Source organism: Vigna umbellata, chromosome 1 (assembly GCF_029865625.1).
Source record: "Vigna umbellata cultivar VRB3 chromosome 1, Vumbellata_1.0, whole genome shotgun sequence".
NCBI classification, from domain to species: domain Eukaryota; kingdom Viridiplantae; phylum Streptophyta; class Magnoliopsida; order Fabales; family Fabaceae; genus Vigna; species Vigna umbellata.
In genome coordinates this window covers 101,280,160-101,300,454 of record NC_142165.1, presented here as the reverse complement: position 1 = coordinate 101,300,454, position 20,295 = coordinate 101,280,160, and the positions used below count along the sequence as shown (strand labels likewise).

General features: G+C 32.2%; 1 protein-coding gene across 1 annotated transcript; it reads left to right on the top strand.

Moving 5' to 3' along the window:
* The first annotated feature begins 3,382 nt into the window (after positions 1-3,382).
* On the top strand, positions 3,383-10,341 carry SPS1F (sucrose phosphate synthase 1F). Its single transcript, XM_047312990.2, has 13 exons — positions 3,383-3,970; positions 4,051-4,140; positions 4,293-4,534; positions 4,754-4,817; positions 5,074-5,772; positions 6,336-6,452; positions 6,623-6,754; positions 6,878-7,054; positions 7,640-7,693; positions 7,778-7,840; positions 7,923-8,867; positions 9,002-9,129; positions 9,431-10,341. Exons 1-13 carry the CDS (start codon positions 3,791-3,793, stop codon positions 9,708-9,710), a joined length of 3,171 nt encoding a protein of 1,056 aa, XP_047168946.2. The 5' UTR covers positions 3,383-3,790; the 3' UTR covers positions 9,711-10,341.
* The last annotated feature ends 9,954 nt before the right edge of the window (positions 10,342-20,295 follow it).

The following is a 20,295-nucleotide window of genomic DNA, read 5'->3' as shown; positions in this document are numbered from 1 at the left end:
CATGTTTGGTTCATTTTATTTCAACTTATCATTTTTTAAAATTAAAATAAAGACTATAATTTAAAGTATTATATTTTTATAATATTGTTTTTATTTGCAAAAAATTAAGAATATTAAAAATACTATAATTATAAAAAGTTGTTTTTATTTGAGAAAGATTATAAATATATAAATATTAAATGAATGAATAATATTTCCTGGTTGATTATTAAGTATGTGTGATAAGATATAACCGGTTAATTAATTATATATATATATATATTTATTTATTTATTTTGACTTAAAAAAATATTTTAAAAATAATAATTATTTAAAAAGTATGAGACTCAATTGTTTTAATATTAAAAAAATTTAATATAATAAAATTGTTATTAATGACATTAAAAGATGAAAAAAGTTTTTTTAACAATTTTTTTTGACAACTTTTTCACAATTGTCTATGTGGTAATTTGTGATTGGTCTGTTTCAAATATACAGACCAGTAAAATAGCGACACGCAGTCTATTATAAAAAAAATTGTTAAAAAAAATTGTTAACATATCATAGTCATTGAAAGATACAATATCAATGAGACTTTAGTTTAATTACATAAATGATTGACATATTCTTTATTCAAAACCTTAAGACAATGAATTATGTTTGGTGAGAAGGTTCACTAGAAAACATAACATGAGTGAAACTTGAGTCAAACCCCGTAAGAAATTAAAACTACTCTCTATCCAAAACATCAAGACAATGGATCAATATATCTTCAACCTTATGGTGCTTTAATGTGATACTTAGACTCGCATGTTCTAACATTTGTCTGACTAAAGAATTGAAACAGTAAAATTAATCCTTGTGACAAACTTTTCAATTCGGACCAATCAATTTATCTGTTTTTATATTCAATTTGGACCAATCAATTTGAACCTTGTAAATATCATCATTATTTATTCTTTAATTATATATATATATATATATATATAATTAAAACATAAAATAATCATTTGTATATTATTATATTAATTAATATCGATACTAATATAATAATTCTATAACTAAGCAAACATCAAAGTATATTTATAATAATGTAATATGTATAACATCCCAAAATTTCACACTTGATAATTCATAATTTATATATTGTAGCATTACATTTAAACTAACATCCCATAATCTCACACTTGACAATTTATAGTTGATATATATCTATATGTTTTAAACTCAGATTTCAACTACAAATTCATAAATATAACTCGAATTCTTCTACTTTATTCTTCTATCTCTCCCTTCCTTGGCACTGAATCAGTGGTCACGGGAGGTTATGCACTTGTGATGCCTTCTACTTCCTCTTACAAATACACTTCCAAAATACTCCATATCATCCACAAGGTTAGTCCTCAACACTATGTCCAAAATCGGCACATAGACTAGGACCTCCTGCCCCTCTCACCACATAATTCATCCTTCTCTACTTGAGACTGAATGATTATTAGAGCATAAGGATAACCTCCAACTTCAGGACCCTCAACATCAACATATACACACATACCATGGCATTACAGAATCTCTCTGCGAGACTCATACCATGCTCACATTCCTCAAGTCATATTATACCCTTACGAAATCTCTGCATACTACTTATATCATGTTCAGATGCATAAATTCAAATCCAATATAATAAATTACAATCATCACATAAATCATACAAAATGAATATATAACAAAATAAATTAATAATACCAAAATATCACCATAAATGGTCATCGGAGAAGAATCAAACTCACCATAAACGCCAGTACATATGACTGGTCACAACTTACTGGATTTGACCAGGGCTGCTCTATGATGAGGGATGTACCAACTCCGGTTTTAACAATACATAATCTGTTCAACAAGGTTTAAGTTAAAAACTTGTCGAGTTGACTTCTAGGAAAGAGAGGTGCGTCACAATGGACAACTTAAGTACCAAGTCTTTCCTTAGCCAAAGTGTTTCTCAACTAGTTTTAACAAATTTCTTATTTATAGATTCAAAACAACAACATATAATATTAACACAAAGATTCAATATAGATAAATATATAATAAGCATTAATAGTATTCACACAAAATTTCAAAACATGAATAGTAATAAAACAATACTAAATCATAATATAAAAGCTTAGAAAAGTTAGCTCCCCTACCTCTATTCCAGACTTAATCTCTTGCTTATAATTTGTTTTCCCGAAAACCCTCCAGAGCCTCTACTCTTCTTGCAACTAAAAATTTCATCCTAACTCTTTCTTATCTATTTCTCAAGGTTTCTCACTTGATTCTTCCTCTTTTTGTGCAAAATAGCCTCCCCTCTCATGGCTATTTATAGTTCAAAAATTTTAATATTCAACAATTTTTTAATATTATTTATTATTTTAATATTATTTTATTATATTAATATCTTAATCATCACTTACCTAATGAATTCCTCAATAATGCCTTAAAACATGAAGTGCTTTATCCACTATCAATATTTTTTTTAACAAAAAGGTAGAGAAGAGTTTGAATCATGTTCTTGAAATCACTATAATTTTCTATCAATTAAGCTATCAAAATTTCTTATCTAACTTTTCACATTTTCTTTTTACATAAACTTATCATATTTTCCATTAACAAAAAAATTTATTATTAATAATAATAAAATTATTACTATTAAAGTAAATATTTTTCATGAGTCTTATGCAAATGTATAAAACTATTCATATGTAAATGGTAAAAGATAAAATACATACATATTTTATAAATATAGGTGCACGAGAGTAAAAACATCAGAAAATATAACATGCAAAACTTTTGTACGAATATTACAATTTATTTTACAATAATTACTTTGTATATAATTTTCTAAATATATCTAAAATCTCATTTCTTTTTCATCTCACTTGTAAAAATAACAACTAATTATCATTTTATCAGAGATTTTTCAAAACTCTATAATCATAAAGACATAAAAAAACACATTTAATAGATTTAACAATTATCATAAGACATATATTGACTACGTAACACTTGACTCGTGATTAGAAACGATTAAGCGGGTGAGGACTGGTCGTCAATTCGTCAAAAATATTCTTATATTTATAAAAACTAAAAATGATTAAGAAAGATAGAGTTAAAAAAAGTAAAAAAGTAAAATAAAAATACGTATACCGAAAGGAACAGTTTAAAAAACCAATATAATTATTAATAATTACTCAAAGAAATTGTTCTATTAATGAAAAATGTTGGTTAGACATAGACGAGTAAAAGAAAATGATTTTAAATATAAGCTGTGTAGGCATTATAAAAAAAGTATTTATTATAAGTAAAATGAGCGTGAATGAATAGGTTTGGAATAAATTGTTTGATTGACGTATTGAAATTGTGTAAGGGGGTGGTACGTGAGAAATAGAGAGAGGGATGGTGCGAGAAAGTAAGAAAGTACTGCTCTGACAATTGCCGAGGATTGCTCTCAGCAGGTCCCATCCGATCCCATCCATCCATACATCCAGGGGCGGATGGCAGGACTCGTTAGGACCGAATGAAAAAAAAGAAAGAAAAAGAAAAAGAAAAGAAAAAGATTTAACCGCTTAAAGGACGTTCCCGCAACACACTTCCCCGTCTCTCTCGGTCTATTTCCAGACTCCTCCCTCCCGGGAATATTCTTTCTTTTTATTTTTCTTGGATTGCTGCTCACCTCACACATCTTCTCCTTCTTTTTGATTCGTGAGTGCTCACTTTAAAAGCAGCAGGAGCAACAAGAAGTGGAAGCAGGGAGTGTGGGGATAAATCACAAATGGCAGGGAACGATTGGCTCAACAGCTACCTGGAAGCGATTCTGGACGTAGGGCCTGGCCTCGACGATTCCAAGTCCTCTCTGCTTCTCAGAGAGAGAGGCAGGTTCAGTCCTACTCGCTACTTCGTCGAAGAGGTCATCGGCTTTGATGAGACCGATCTCTACCGCTCATGGGTTCGGGTATGCTCTCTCGCTCTCCCTCTCTTTCTGATTCCGCTCATTCACTTCTTTCCGATGATCTTCTCCTTTTCGTTTTATAGGCTTCATCCACCAGGAGTCCTCAGGAGAGGAACACCAGGTTGGAGAACATGTGCTGGCGGATTTGGAACCTCGCTCGCCAGAAGAAGCAGGTTCGATCATCGACTCTCAATTCTCGATTCTTGATTCTCGATTCTCGATTCTCAATCCCGTCGATTATAATTATTATCAATTATGTGTTGTGATTTTTCTGCTTGATGATGTCTATTGATCGTGCTGTGTGTGTTGTGATGGATTTGAGTAGCTGGAGAGTGAGGCGGCGCAGAGAGTGAACAAGCGCCGCCTCGAGCGCGAGCGAGGGCGGAGGGAAGCCACCGCGGATATGTCGGAGGACTTGTCGGAAGGAGAGAAGGGAGATCCGGTCAGTGACGCGTCAGCTCACGGCGATGCCAACAGAGCCAGGCTTCCCAGAATCAGTTCTGCAGATGCCATGGAGACTTGGGCCAACAGTCAGAAAGGGAAGAAGCTCTACATTGTACTCGTCAGGTTGGTGTCCTTCTCCTCTGTTTTTTTCTTTTTGTTTTTATTGTAATGAATGTGTAATTGAATCGAGCTCTGATGATAAGTAGATTGATATTGAAGTTAGACTGTTTGTTTCTTTATTCTGCTGTGCAGAGTGTAATTTGTGTATTCGCTGATTAGATTAAGCTATGATTGGTTTGATTTCGTTATTTGATTTTAACAAGAAGGGACATATGTGTGCAGCATTCATGGCCTAATACGAGGTGAGAATATGGAGCTAGGACGTGATTCTGATACCGGTGGTCAGGTAGCGCTTTCATTTTTATTTGTTTTTTAATTTCTTCGAAATGCTGATTTTAATTTATATATAAAATAGAATTATTTAAAACAACTCGTTTCAGCTTTTGACAGAAAGTTTATTCCAACTTTTTTTAGTTTTCTTTTTCTGCCAGTGTTCAGGGAAAAACTTATCCAAAAAGGATCTTTGTCTTCCTTTTGTTTTTTCACACTGCCAGTATGTGCAAACTAAAATCTTTCCATCTGTCTTTGTTTCTGCTGAATAGGTTAAGTATGTGGTGGAACTAGCGAGGGCATTGGGGTCTATGCCAGGAGTTTATCGGGTTGATTTGCTAACTAGACAAGTGGCGGCTCCGGATGTAGACTGGAGTTATGCGGAGCCAACAGAAATGTTGACACCAAGAGACGCGGATGATTATGGAGATGACATGGGAGAGAGTAGTGGTTCTTATATTGTTCGTATTCCATTTGGTCCGAGAGATAAATATATTCCGAAAGAACTTCTCTGGCCATACATTCCTGAATTTGTTGACGGAGCACTTAACCACATTATACAGATGTCCAAATCTCTTGGGGAACAGATTGGCAGCGGGCATGCTATCTGGCCAGTCGCCATCCATGGACATTATGCAGATGCAGGTGACTCTGCTGCTCTTTTAGCTGGCGCCTTAAATGTTCCTATGCTTTTTACTGGGCACTCGCTTGGCCGTGATAAGTTGGAACAACTTCTGAAGCAAGGTCGACTATCGAGAGATGAAATAAATGCAACTTACAAGATCATGCGTAGGATAGAAGCTGAGGAATTAGCCCTTGATGGGTCTGAAATAGTCATTACAAGCACTAGACAGGAAATAGAAGAACAATGGCGCTTGTATGATGGTTTTGATCCAGTATTAGAGCGTAAAATACGAGCAAGGATAAGGCGAAATGTGAGCTGTTATGGGAGATTCATGCCTCGCATGGCTGTAAGTACCAGATCAAAATAAAAATTTCTAGCTACATGTTAATGATCTTTCTTGTGGACCATGATTTAGAGTTATAGCTTTCTGGTGGCTAGAGTTAAAATTTCAAGTTTATAAACCTTTTCATTGAAATATTGTAAGTTCGTTTTTCTATTTTGGTTGATTTGAGCCTTTTCTTTTAACCTGACTCCTAAAGCAAAATGTCTCACTGTTTGGTTATATTGTATTAGACAAGTCCATTTATGAACATAATCTGTCTTTTTTTTTTTCATTTGGTTTCTTATTTTAAATTGGGTTGAGACATAAAGTTTTGTTTTCCATCTTTATACTCATAAAGAAGTACCTTGCTTTGTATATGGCAACAAACTCCAGCATGGAGTATCATGCTTTCTTGTGAATGCATCATTTTAAACAGACTATAGGCTTACCTTTTAGTTTGCGTAGTACCCTCTTGATAACAGCAGTTATTGTGGAGTCTTGTTCCAGAAGCAAGATTACATTTTCTTACGTGTTGCAAGGGGTATGCCATGCAAGATTAAATGTTAGAATCTCATTGTACCTTGCAGACAATTCCACCCGGTATGGAGTTCCATCATATTGTTCCACAAGATGGTGATATAGAAGGCGAACCAGAAGGGAATTTGGATCATCCTGCCCCTCAAGATCCACCTATTTGGTCTGAGGTTATAAATATGCTCACCATTACTTTTAGTGTTTCCTAAATAATTATACAATTTATTGCTTTTGTTTTACAGTAATGGATTATGTTAGATACATATTTGCAAGCAAGTTCTGCCTTTAATTCTATACAAAAAGTGGAATTTAATGGCAATTTAAACTTTGTGATTGCTAGATAATGCGCTTCTTTACCAACCCTCGTAAGCCTATGATACTTGCCCTTGCCAGACCGGACCCTAAAAAGAACATCACAACTTTGGTAAAAGCATTTGGGGAATGTCGTCCTCTTCGAGAGCTTGCCAACCTTGTATGAAACTATGAATGACCAGTGTGAACTTTTTTAGTATCATTTGTTCCTGATTTTCGGGACGTCTGAATTGTTTTGCTTGACTGATCAATTATTTGTCCTTCACCTCCTTTGGCTTTTCAGACATTAATTATGGGTAACCGAGATGGAATTGATGAGATGTCTAGCACAAATGCTTCTGTTCTTCTCTCTGTACTTAAGCTGATTGATAAGTATGATCTGTATGGGCAAGTGGCGTATCCTAAACATCATAGACAATCTGAGGTTCCTGACATATATCGTCTAGCAGCAAAGACAAAGGTAACTTCGCCTATTTAATTGGAATAGAGTATAATAGATGAAGTGCATATGCGAGTGGGTGAATGTGAGAAGCCTGTGTTTGAAATAGAATAAGTGCATGATTTGAGGTCCATGTGTTAGAATAGTGAAAATGAAGCAATGAACCTAGCAGACAGGACGCTATCAGCAATGCTCCCAGTTCCTTTTCATTCAAGACTGTAAGCATCTTAGACTTCACAATTTCTCTGATGAGATCTGGTAAAAGAAAAGAAAAAACAGAAGAAAAGAAATTGATGCATCATTTGATTGTATGATTTGTATCAATGATTTGGAATTGCACTATTTCATGTACATTGCATAACTCAAAAATCATCTGTGATGTATAGTAACATAACATGCAATCGGTTGGCTTGCCAATCATATTAGACCTACCATTTGAATTGATATGTATATCTATGGAGGTATAATGTTGTTTGGTGTAAATACACTTATATAGTTGTGAAATTAGGTGATCCAATTGTGTATTAACATCCTTTCTTGGCCAATTCTTTCCTCTGCAAACTATGCTGTCATCTTACATTTAATTCAGATTCAATATCTATGCAGGGTGTTTTCATTAATCCAGCTTTCATTGAGCCATTTGGTCTTACCTTAATTGAGGTGATATTCTCAATCCTGAATTATTTATTATTGCTTACTTTCTTTTGGGAGCTGTAAACATTAACTTGTGTGTTGGTTGAACAGGCAGCTGCTCATGGTTTACCAACTGTTGCTACTAAAAATGGAGGTCCTGTTGATATTCATAGGGTATGGTTTCTGTTTGGTGGTTATGTATGGATTTGAAAAGGTTCCCTTCGAAATTTCCGTGCCTGATTGATTGCTAATACAGGTACTTGATAATGGTCTGCTCATAGATCCCCATGATCAGCAGTCTATTGCAGATGCTCTTTTGAAGCTTGTTAGCAACAAGCAACTTTGGGCAAAATGTAGACAGAACGGTTTGAAGAATATTCATTTATTTTCATGGCCTGAGCACTGTAAAACTTACCTATCTAAAATAGCCACTTGCAAACCAAGGCATCCACAATGGCAGCGAAGTGAGGATGGAGGTGAAAGTTCGGAATCAGAATCACCAGGTGATTCCTTGAGAGATATACAAGACTTATCTCTAAACATGAAGTTTTCGTTGGATGGTGAGAAGAGTGGGGGTAGTGGAAATGACAATTCATTGGATTCTGATGGAAATGTTGTTGATAGAAAGACAAAACTAGAGAATGCTCTTTTGTCATGGTCAAAGGGAATATCTAAGGACATGCGCAGGGGTGGGGCTACAGAAAAATCAGATCAAAATCCAAATGCTGGTAAATTTCCTCCATTAAGGAGAAGAAAGCATCTATTTGTCATTGCTGTGGATTGTGATACCACTTCAGGTCTCCTTGAAACCATTAAAGTCATCTTTGAGTCTGCTGGAAAGGATAGGGCTGAAGGTTCTATAGGGTTTATATTGTCAACATCATTAACAATATCCGAGATACAGTCATTCCTAATCTCAGGTGGCTTGAGTCCCAGCGATTTTGATGCTTATATTTGCAACAGTGGCAGTGATCTCTATTATCCATCCCTCAATCCTGAAGATCGCCCATTTGTGGTTGACTTGTATTACCACTCACACATTGAATACCGTTGGGGCGGAGAAGGGTTGAGGAAAACTTTATTGCGTTGGGCTGATTCAATCACTGATAAGAAGGGAGGGAATGATGAACAAATTGTGAGTCCTGCTGAACAGCTTTCTACTGACTACTGTTATGCTTTCAAAGTGCGAAAGCCAGGAATGGTAATTTTTCATTCTATTTCTGTTCTATGATTATGTATTTAGAACCATTTTGTAGTTATTAAGATTCTACGTGGAATTTTCTGTGCAGTTTTTTTTTCTCCAGATTCACTTATTTTGCTCTTTTACTTTTGCAGGCTCCCCCCGTGAAAGAACTTCGTAAGTTATTAAGGATCCAAGCTCTGCGTTGCCATCCGATATATTGCCAAAATGGGACAAGACTGAACGTAATTCCAGTGCTGGCATCTCGTTCCCAAGCTCTGAGGTATTGTTGAATCATCATTCCAAAAATTCCTCTCATGCCTAAAGTTAGTGTTCCTGTATAGTCCGTATATATTGTCGTCTACTTTTCTTCCCTCTCTGAGAGGGGTAAGCAGTTACTGCTTTTCTTTCTGACATTATGGCATGAAATTATGCAATGTCTCTGCAAATGTGCTATAGGACAAAAGCAAGTTATGAGCTATACTCTTGTACATCTACAGGAACTGTTTTTGTTTTCTCTGCGTTATTTCCTCTAATGCGCTGCTGGGAGTCTTGCATCTAATAAGTTTGTGGTTTTCCTTCAGATACCTGTATGTTCGATGGGGTTTTGAACTGTCAAAGATGGTAGTGTTCGCTGGAGAATGCGGTGAAACGGATTACGAAGGACTTCTGGGCGGCCTACACAAAAGTGTCATACTGAAGGGAGTGGGAAGCAGTGCGATCAGTCAACTCCATAATAACAGAAACTACCCTCTTTCAGATGTGATGCCATTAGACAGCCCCAACATCGTGGAGGCAACTGAGGGTAGCAGCGGTGCTGATATCCAAGCTTTGATTGAAAAAGTGGGATATCTCTCTGGATGAAAAAAATAAATGATAATCGCTTTAGTTTTACGCCTCCTCGTGTGTGTGTGTGTCTGCTGTGAAACCTACTTCTGAGCGAACAGATAATCTGATGATATACAAATGTTCATAAAGCATTTTCCCTCCTCTCTCCTCTGTAACTTGTATATCATTCTCTCCGTCACAATTTCCCCGTGAAACGTATTTCCTCTTACCTCCGTGTTAGTTCTGTATCTCCATATCACATCTTTAATAAAGGACACTTGTCATTTCTCGTGCCCTGTTTCTTTTGTCCATTTTATACCGGCCTCTTGTGTCTCGTGATCACAACCTCCCTCTAAGACAAATATCCTCATTCTTCCCGTACTCAACAGAATCTTCATTTCCCTTTCCCTTTTGGCGTACACAAATCTATAAAAAACAATTCCTCATTCTATAAAAATCAATACGATTCAAGAACCAGGAATATATCTCAGTAAAGATCTTGGTGCAGACTTCTTTGTGGTTTCCACAGCTGTAGTGCCTAGGGTGTCAAGGACACTTTGCTTTTTTCATGGGGCATAAGCAATTTGGTTCCCAAGGTAATGGCCCATTCATTTGTATTCAGTTGTATTTTCTTTATTTGTTTTAAAGTTTTATGACGTTTGATGAAGCTCCAATAACGCCCAATTTCGTCTGAAAACAAAAACCTCACTTCTTGATTTGTAGAACTAACTAAATAATATTTCCAAATCATAAATATGATATGCTTCACCCATTTAGTCCCCTGTTTTCGTACATGTTTACTTTTTAAAAGAGCAAGATTTTACGAATTTACTTTTGGACAAAATAGTTAATTTAATCTGGCCTTTGTAAATGTTAATTGAAATATATATGTAATTTGTAATTTCAAAGGTATTGTTTTGTGCCCTTGTTTAAGAATAAAAAAATTATATATATATTTAAGAATAAAAAATTAATTATATATATATATATATTTCAGAGGTATTAATTATATATAACATTTGTGCCCTGTTTAATTAATTATATATAATATTTTTTTAAAAGATCAAATAACAATACAAAAATTTAATTTCATAAATTTTAACATTAAGTATGTTAATGTTCAAAAATATTTATTTATCATTCAAATTATCTATATCATCTGTTGGAACTCCCATATCAATTAGAGATAAGACCAAATTATAATGTATAAGTGGGGTGTAAACCTCATTTTATAAGCCGGTTTTATGGGGTTGAGTTATGCTTAAAATAACTTTCTAATATGGTATCAGAATAATGGTTGAACATTTCCTAACAAGATCTATGTGAGCATTCTATTACACCCGTTGCCGGGAGTACAAATCTTACTTTACAAATTGGTTTTGTAAAGTTGAGTTAAGCTTAAAATTACTTTTTAATATCATTTATATATAAATTTTAAAATGAATTGTAATTTGTGAATCAGTTTGATTACTTACAAGTTTAAAAAGTTAAATTAAAAAGCTACATAATACTTTTTTTTATTATAAATCGAAATCAACTCGATTAGTGACTCAAAAGAAATAGGCTCAAATGATTATAAAATTGATACATTTTCTTATAAGAGAAAATACAAATGGAATATATAACCTTCATTATCTATTTATCTATCAAAATATTCAGCGTTTATATTAATCTCGTTGCTTGAAAATGAAACATGTATTTTTTGCAATAATAAAATTAAATTGATTGCAATGCAATATTTTTGGATGAACTTTAATTCACTTTTATTGTCATCCACATCTACTTCACTTAGTAATATTAGAAAAATACTTTAGTTGCACAACCATGAAGAATTTTATGTTATTTTGTATTTGTTTCATTTAACAAGTTTAAGCTTGTGAAATTAGTAATAAGCAGAAATAGGGAGGACAATGAAATAAGATATATGTATATTTTATTTAGGCTTAATTAAATAAAATACCACAGTGAATTTTATTTTAATTACTTTATTTTTTTAAAAATACATAAATAAAATTTACTGAAAAATATTATTTGAATATTATTTATTGTGATTTTATATAAAAATATTGATATATTTAAATTTGATGTTTAATAATGAAAGATGTGGATGTAAATTTGTAATGAAGGAATGATAGACTTAGATTACATAAATAAGGTTTGGGCCTGAAAGGGACATGGAATTTGATATCAAACATTGCTGCTAATTAATTTAAAAACAAGGACACTATAACATATTTTTACATTCATTTTGAGAAAGATTATAAAAGTAAAATAGTTATAAAAGTATAAATTTTTATTTATTATTTTAAAGAAAAAAATAATAAAAAATAAGTAAATATAATGTCAAATAAAAGTAAATTATCAAGTGTGTCAAATAATCTTTACTGTTAATTTATTTAATGTAATGCAATTTAGGGTGGCGTGCGCATTTTGTAACAGGTAAGAGTGAGCCAACTGTCGCCTAATCATAATAATTCTATTAAGCCTTTCATTATTCAGTCAGTTAATGCCACCAACTAACCTCGATCTACTTCTCTTCAATTACACCCTCATTTCCCCATCCATATTCTATCTAACTTATATTCTCCAATACCTTTTTTTTTATTAATACAAACTCATTTTCTAATTTCTATATATATTTTTCTTATAACTCATATCCAATATTTTCTTATAATACATATTTATATCGTAAGTATTTTATTTATCTATATATTTAATAAGTCAATTACGGTTCAAATATTTAAATACGGTTTTAAATATATCGAGATAAGTTAGGGTTAATTTCAAATCTCAAACTTTTTTCATAGTTTTCTTCTTAAAAACGTTTCAGATGATTTAAAAAAGTATATGTAAATTATTTTTTACCTCAATTTTTAAAGGTATGAGATTAGAAATAAATACTGAAACAATATTAAAAGAGTAATTATACTAATAACTAATCTAAATCTAGAAATAAATAAAAAATATTTTTATATAAGAATAATGTCTAAATATTAAATTAAATAAAGACGATAATAAAAAAAAGTTAAGTATGATTTTAATTATTAAATCTTTATATGAAATTAGAATTAGTTTTTTTTTTTCTTTTAATATACTTTGATCCCAAAAACTTAAAAAGAGAATGAATATAATCATCTTCACTCAACATCATAAAATTTTTACAAGTTAAACGATGTTCTATATATACATTTGAGAGTTATAATGTGTCAAATTATTTAAACTATTTAAATATCATCTAAAATGATACTTGACACAATTTTGTTTTTTATGAAATTGGATTGAAAAAAAACTGTATCTCTTTATTTTTAAAATTTGAAAACTAAATTATATTAAAATTTAGAATATGGACAAATTCAAATTTTACATTAAAATTTAGAACTAAAAATATATTTAATATAAAAAAATCACTCAATGAATACTCTAAGTTAAAATTTCATACTTCTTAGCTAAAATATTTATATTTATTAAAGAGGATTAGTTTTAGCAGAAATTGGGGCAATAGAAGGGTATTTTTGAATTCCATGTAAGTTGAGAATTGTGTGGCTTCTCCTTTAATTTGTAGGTCAATTACGGTTGAGCTAAGAATCTAAGAAAACCGACAAATTCAATAATAATATGAATTTCATAAAGTGTCCTTATCAGAACATGTGTTTCTATAATGTCGTCTCCCTTACCTCACTGCTGCAACTACCGACTTTGCTTCCCTTTTAGAGGAGAACCAGTTTAGTTTAAATTCTCCTTCTTCTTATATTCTGAATACTAAACATTCAAAATCTATTTTTATTTTCATATTTGCTCCATATAAAACTTTTATATTAACTTCGATAATTCATACATATCTTAATTGGATTCTTCCATGCTTACAAATATTGATTAAACATTTTTTTACAAAAGGGTCACATAAAATAAAATGTCTTATAAAATAATCATTACATATAATTAAAATTTTATAAAAATTATAATATTTATTATTTGCAAAAATGTTAAGATGGAAAATATATTAAATATTTGAGTAAATTTAATAGATACAGAATGATTTTACCATTAAAAGAGAAAATTATGTATATTGCGTGATGAAATAAGAGTTTTTTAATTAAAAAATATAAGAATAAAAAATGAATATAATATTAGGATAGAGACTAAAATACATATAATTAGATACTGTTCATACTCATACCTAATTCAGTTCTTTGAACTAAATCTAAACAGGTTTGACCAACTTATGCAAAATGAATTTATTAGTCATATCTAATTACAATTAGATACTTAGCATTTAGTGATCAACTAATTAGGATGTGTAGTTTTAAATTATTTTCAATAAATTTCTTTTATTTTACTTATTGTTTTAAGTTTTTAAAAAATATTTCCTAACCTAGTATATTTGATAAGTTTCACATCATTAATTTGTCAAGTTGACAATGGACCTCAGGGTCATATGAACGTCTAATACAAGTCCTTGGTCTCAAAAATACCAAAGTCGACATTTGTATGATACCTATTACTTCCTCATGATATAACTTCTTTCACCCAAATAATAGTTCATCCTAAAAAAATGTAACTTATAATACGACCCTATATATACAAATCTAATTTAGGTAGTGCTTCCAAAATAGGTTGGAATACGTGAATCAATTCGGCTCATTACAGTTTCAGGTTGGATTGAAAAAAAAATTAAAATTTTGATACGGATTAATTTGGAGTCTGACCTACTAAGAACTCGACTCACTCGAATTGAAACCATGGTGAGCTAGGTTGACTCACCAACCTACTTAATTTTATTTTTTGTGTTTATTTTTTATTATATTTAGAATTTAAGATGGCTTTGGATTGTATTTTTTATTTATTTTGAATTATCTTCAAAATTTAACATCATTTTGGATTGAAATTTATTTAAATTTGAATTACAAAAAAGATTGTTAATTTTTTTTTTGAAATTGAAAGAAAAAACTTGTCATTAAGTGAGTCAATGAATCAATCCATTTAACTTACTAACCCATGATGAGTGAGGTCAGATTTGAATTTTTTTGACTCACTAATAAGTGAGCTGGGTTAGATTAATTTACTAAGTAACCAACCCGTAGTAGACCGGATCGAATTGAGCCAAACGATCCATTTTGACTATAGTAAATTTAATATGCAAACTTAGATACACAATACAAAGTAATACCATTAAAATAAAAAAAAAATAATGTTAAATGATTTTAGTAAGGATGAATTATGATGATAACTGAATATTTATTAATGATTGTAAAAAAAAATTAGTTACAAAATATTTTCTAACACTTAAGTCAATAAAAATTTATAAAAATATAATATATGATAATATAATATGAATTAAATGTATAATTCTTGTAAGAATATATTGTATTTTTTAGTCCATTGATATATATGTGTAACTTATCTTAAATAAATTATGTTACTCAAAATGTTTTTGAAGATAATAAAATATCATATAGAGAATTTATAAAAATTTAATCAGTTCCAAATATTTTGGATCCATTTTCAGTAAATTGAAATCCAAATATCTTAAACCTAGTAGATATATGAAGATAAACTACTTCCTTGTCTTATACATAGCCAAAAAATGAGCATTTGAAGGAAACTAAAAAAGATAGGCATTAGTAAGTGGAGAGAGCATAAGGCAACATGTATTAAAAGGTTTATGTTTCATGGTAGATGAAAAGGTACTCTCAGTACAATTCACACTAACACCCACTTAAACACCGTAATTAGTAGCTGGAATAATCATCTTTCTTCTCCCAACTCTCAACAATCAAGGAATTCCAAACATCAAACAACCTACCCAAATTAGTAACTTATATTTGCATATATTATCATGACTATAAAATTTGTCTAAAGGGTTTTTAATTTCAAATTACTATTTCTTGCGAGTAAAAAAATATATTTTACTTTTATATTCATCGTGGAAATATACACATCGTCGTATGCGTGTATGTATTTTTATTATATTATTTCGTTTTACTGAATCCAATTTTATTTTTCATATTAATTTAATTTTTATACATAGATAAAACAATTTTGTGTTTGAAAAAATTGAATTAAAAAAAAAACATCACATGATGAACATGAGAGTGAAAATAATTTATATAGACGGAAATTTGTACATTGTCACAGGTAACTATAGTAGAATACCCCCTCTTAAATTAAATATTTTTATTATGGACGTAATCCACTGATGTTTGAAGACTTCCCCTTAAACTAATACGATTAATTATTGAGATAAGGAAACTTTAACCATATATCATATTCTCTATATATTAAACTTGTTTCGGTGAAAAGTTTTGGGGACCGAGAGACTAACCTGCTGACGCGTCTGGGCCGCTCGCTCGCCTCCAAACTCCAGCTGTTGGCCGATCGGTGTTGACGCAAGCCGATCGGTCTCCTTTGGACGGGGGTGGATGTACCTGCAAAAGGTACTCCGACGCTCAAGTTAGGCGTGTGATTTTGAGGAGCCTCGGCTCTTAGTTGAATGTTTTGTGAATGATTTTCACTATTGAGTATTTGAGAGTAGCGTAGAGTGAATAATGCGTAAGTGGAACGTACCTGGCCTTTGGCCCTAGCTTTGTATTTATAATTTACCTCATGGATCCTAAGCTGATATAAGCCCAATAAAATATAAACAGAATAAGATATAAACAGATTACCTGAATATCTGGTTGGTTGTTTGTAACCGCTCGGTTAATATTTTATACCTATACATGCCCCCCAAGTCCGAGTTAAGCGGTCGGCTTTAGCCGTGGTTAACTATAGGACTGATGAGTTTGAGGGAGGCTGCGTTGGCGGAACTGAAAGCGTTTTACCGCTCGACCTTCAATAGTAACCGAGCGAAATTTACCGCTCGGTCTTCGACATTTGTCGAGAGGGTTTTACCTCTCGACCTTCGACAGTAACCGAGCGGGATTTACCGCTCGTCCTTCAACAGGAACCGAGAGGGATTTACCTCTCGGCCTTTGACATTAACCGAGCGGGATTTACCGCTCGTCCTTCAACATGAACCGAGAGGGATTTACCGCTCGGTCTTCGACCTAGGAGTGCTTCCCAGGGAATGGGCTTTACCGTTCGGCTTTGAGAGGGTTTTACCTCTGTTTTGAGCTAGGATTGTTTCCTAGTGAACGGGATTTACCGTTCGTCTTTGAGAGGGCTTTACCTCTCTCCCGAGGGGGATTTACCGCTCGGTCTTCGACCTAGGAGTGCTTCCTAGGGAACGGGCTTTACCGTTCGGCTTTGAGAGGGTTTTACCTCTGTTTTGAGCTAGGATTGTTTCCTAGTGAACGGGATTTACCGTTCGTATTTGAGAGGGCTTTACCTCTCTCCCGAGAGGGATTTACCGCTCGGTCTTCAACATGAACCGAGAGGGATTTACCTCTCGGCCTTCGACATTAACCGAGCGGGATTTACCGCTCGTCCTTCAACATGAACCGAGAGGGATTTACCTCTCGGCCTTTGACATTAACCGAGCGGGATTTACCGCTCGTCCTTCAACATGAACCGAGAGGGATTTACCGCTCGGTCTTCGACCTAGGAGTGCTTCCCAGGGAACGGGCTTTACCGTTCGGCTTTGAGAGGGTTTTACCTCTGTTTTGAGCTAGGATTGTTTCCTAGTGAACGGGATTTACCGTTCGTCTTTGAGAGGGCTTTACCTCTCTCCCGAGGGGGATTTACCGCTCGGTCTTCGACGTAGGAGTGCTTCCTAGGGAACGGGCTTTACCGTTCGGCTTTGAGAGGGTTTTACCTCTATCCCGAGGGGGATTTACCGCTCGGTCTTCGACCTAGGAGTGCTTCCTAGGGAACGGGCTTTACCGTTCGGCTTTGAGAGGGTTTTACCTCTGTTTTGAGCTAGGATTGTTTCCTAGTGAACGGGATTTACCGTTCGTCTTTGAGAGGGCTTTACCTCTCTCCCGAGAGGGATTTACCGCTCGGTCTTGGACTTGATCGTTAATTATGAACTTTGCTGACAAAATTGGCAATCAGTGTTTGCAATAGGAGACTTCCCCTTCGTTAATAGAATTCCATGATACTTTAAGCATGAAGTTCGTTTATGACTAGATCTTAGTCTGCACTTGCATAGTTGATGGCGTGGATTTCGATATATATTTGTTCAAGATGTTCATTGCTGAAATCCTCATGATGATATATATTATGGTATATAACCGTATAATAAATGATTCGGTTACCAGATATTATGAATTGCACCGAATAAATAACATAGATAATAAACAAGGTATCAAAACCGTTTCGAGATTTTATAATATTGTTGTTGATAGTTATCTCTAACACAATAATTTATTTGACTATTTGAATCATGCCAGAAAATGTTTCGGTTATAATAATTAGATAACTATATTTATAGTTATGTACTATATTATATATCATATATCATATAATATATTATGGATTATACTATATATTTAACATAAAAATAGTTGTTATAATATCTATTATCAATTAGATATTTTATGAAATATTCATATTTCAAAAAATACTTATCTTGTGGATGACGTCTCACGTAGAGATGATGATTCACGTAGAGTGCTTCTTAGGGAACGGGCTTTACCGTTCAGCTTTGTTGTTCCTCCATGCTCCTCGTGGTCACCGTTGGGTTTGCCGCTCGGCCCCACGGTGGGCGCCAAAATGTTTCGGTGGAAAGTTTTGGGGACCGAGAGACTAACCTGCTGACGCGTCTGGGCCGCTCGCTCGCCTCCAAACTCCAGCTGTTGGCCGATCGGTGTTGACGCAAGCCGATCGGTCTCCTTTGGACGGGGGTGGATGTACCTGCAAAAGGTACTCCGACGCTCAAGTTAGGCGTGTGATTTTGAGGAGCCTCGGCTCTTAGTTGAATGTTTTGTGAATGATTTTCACTATTGAGTATTTGAGAGTAGCGTAGAGTGAATAATGCGTAAGTGGAACGTACCTGGCCTTTGGCCCTGGCTTTGTATTTATAATTTACCTCATGGATCCTAAGCTGATATAAGCCCAATAAAATATAAACAGAATAAGATATAAACAGATTACCTGAATATCTGGTTGGTTGTTTGTAACCGCTCGGTTAATATTTTATACCTATACAAAACTCAATACAGTTTCTAAACTGTTTTAACTTATATTCCTTATATTAACTATTTGTGTTCAATTTCTTTATTTTCTATTTTCTTTTTATTAGATTTAGACATTAGAGCGTGACGGCAGTAACTACTCAACTATTTCAAATTACATATTTTATATAAAATTAACTAATTAATTAATTAAATTGTATCTCTAGTAATCCACCTTTATTTATAACATCTAAATGAATTATTACCGAAATTTTGAAATAATAATAATATTAATAATTTAACATAACCTTAAATTGTTCATTAAAATTCTACACTACAGTTTATGATTAAAAAAATATATCTTTATTGTAAATGTTAGCTATATATAAAATAAATATTTATCACATGCAATACACTTACTAAAACACTAAGGATAAAAGCTTACGTTTTTCAATTGCTTGTGAAATTCACATTTGAAACCTGTTCTCTATTCTAACATATGATGACTTCCATGATTTTGACAGAGAATAATTTAATGACCGAGTAAGGTTTAAAATTATGTTTCAAAATAAAAATACAACACTTTAGAATAATATTAACTCAAATTCGAAAATAAATAACGGAAAAACTTATTTTTAAAATATGAAAAATTAAAATTAATTTTATTAAGAAGATATAGAGTAAAAAGTATACTGCTATTTCATTTTATTTTTTCATACTTTTTTAAAATTTTTAATATCGTTAAAACTTTTTTTTAACCATTTTTAGGATTGAATTCTTAGAAATAATCTTCTAGAAAACTTGTAACATATATTTAATCATCATTTAATTTCAGTCAAAACAACACATTTGCAGCCAAGTATGTAATACAAAGTTCAATTAAGTATAATAAATCAAGTATTACAAAATAAATTAAAGCTATATGAAATTAACATTATTGTTATAACAAAATAAATCCATATACATTCATTATAAAAATATATTCATAAGATTTTGTTCAGATAGAATTAGGTTCATGAACTCATTAATTTTGAAAAGGATGAAAGTTATAGTAAATATTTAAGAAAAATGAGAAAGAAAGAAACTTAAATAGAAATGTTTTAACTTGCAAAAAAAGGATATGAGTTTTACAACTATTAATATTAAGTATAAAAAGTAAGTAACTACATATATATATATATATATATATATATATATATATATATATATATATATATATATATATATATATATATATATATATATATATATATATATAAAGTATAGACCCTCGAAGTAAACCTAATTTAATTTCTTACAGTTTACCATATCTTATTCCTAATTTCTAACTCAACTATTCATTTTCTCAATAGATACTAAATCACTAAAAGATATAATTATTATAGAAAAAAATTTCAGTCGTATTACATGAAATGTGTTACTAAGACAAAATTTTAACATTGGTAAAATGTTTGTAATGAAAAAGCGATTTCGACCAAATTACATTCATAACAATACAATATTACGAATCATCAGCCTATACTAACGTAGGTAGAATGTCTGTCACACGCACACGTATTTGAATATTA

Coding starts and splice junctions, on each gene's coding strand:
- SPS1F (XM_047312990.2), top strand. CDS start 3,791: ATGGCAGGGAACGATTGGCTCAACAGCTACCTGGAAGCGATTCTGGAC. Junction 3,971..4,050: donor TCTACCGCTCATGGGTTCGG/GTATGCTCTCTC, acceptor TTCGTTTTATAG/GCTTCATCCACCAGGAGTCC. Junction 4,141..4,292: donor TCGCTCGCCAGAAGAAGCAG/GTTCGATCATCG, acceptor GGATTTGAGTAG/CTGGAGAGTGAGGCGGCGCA.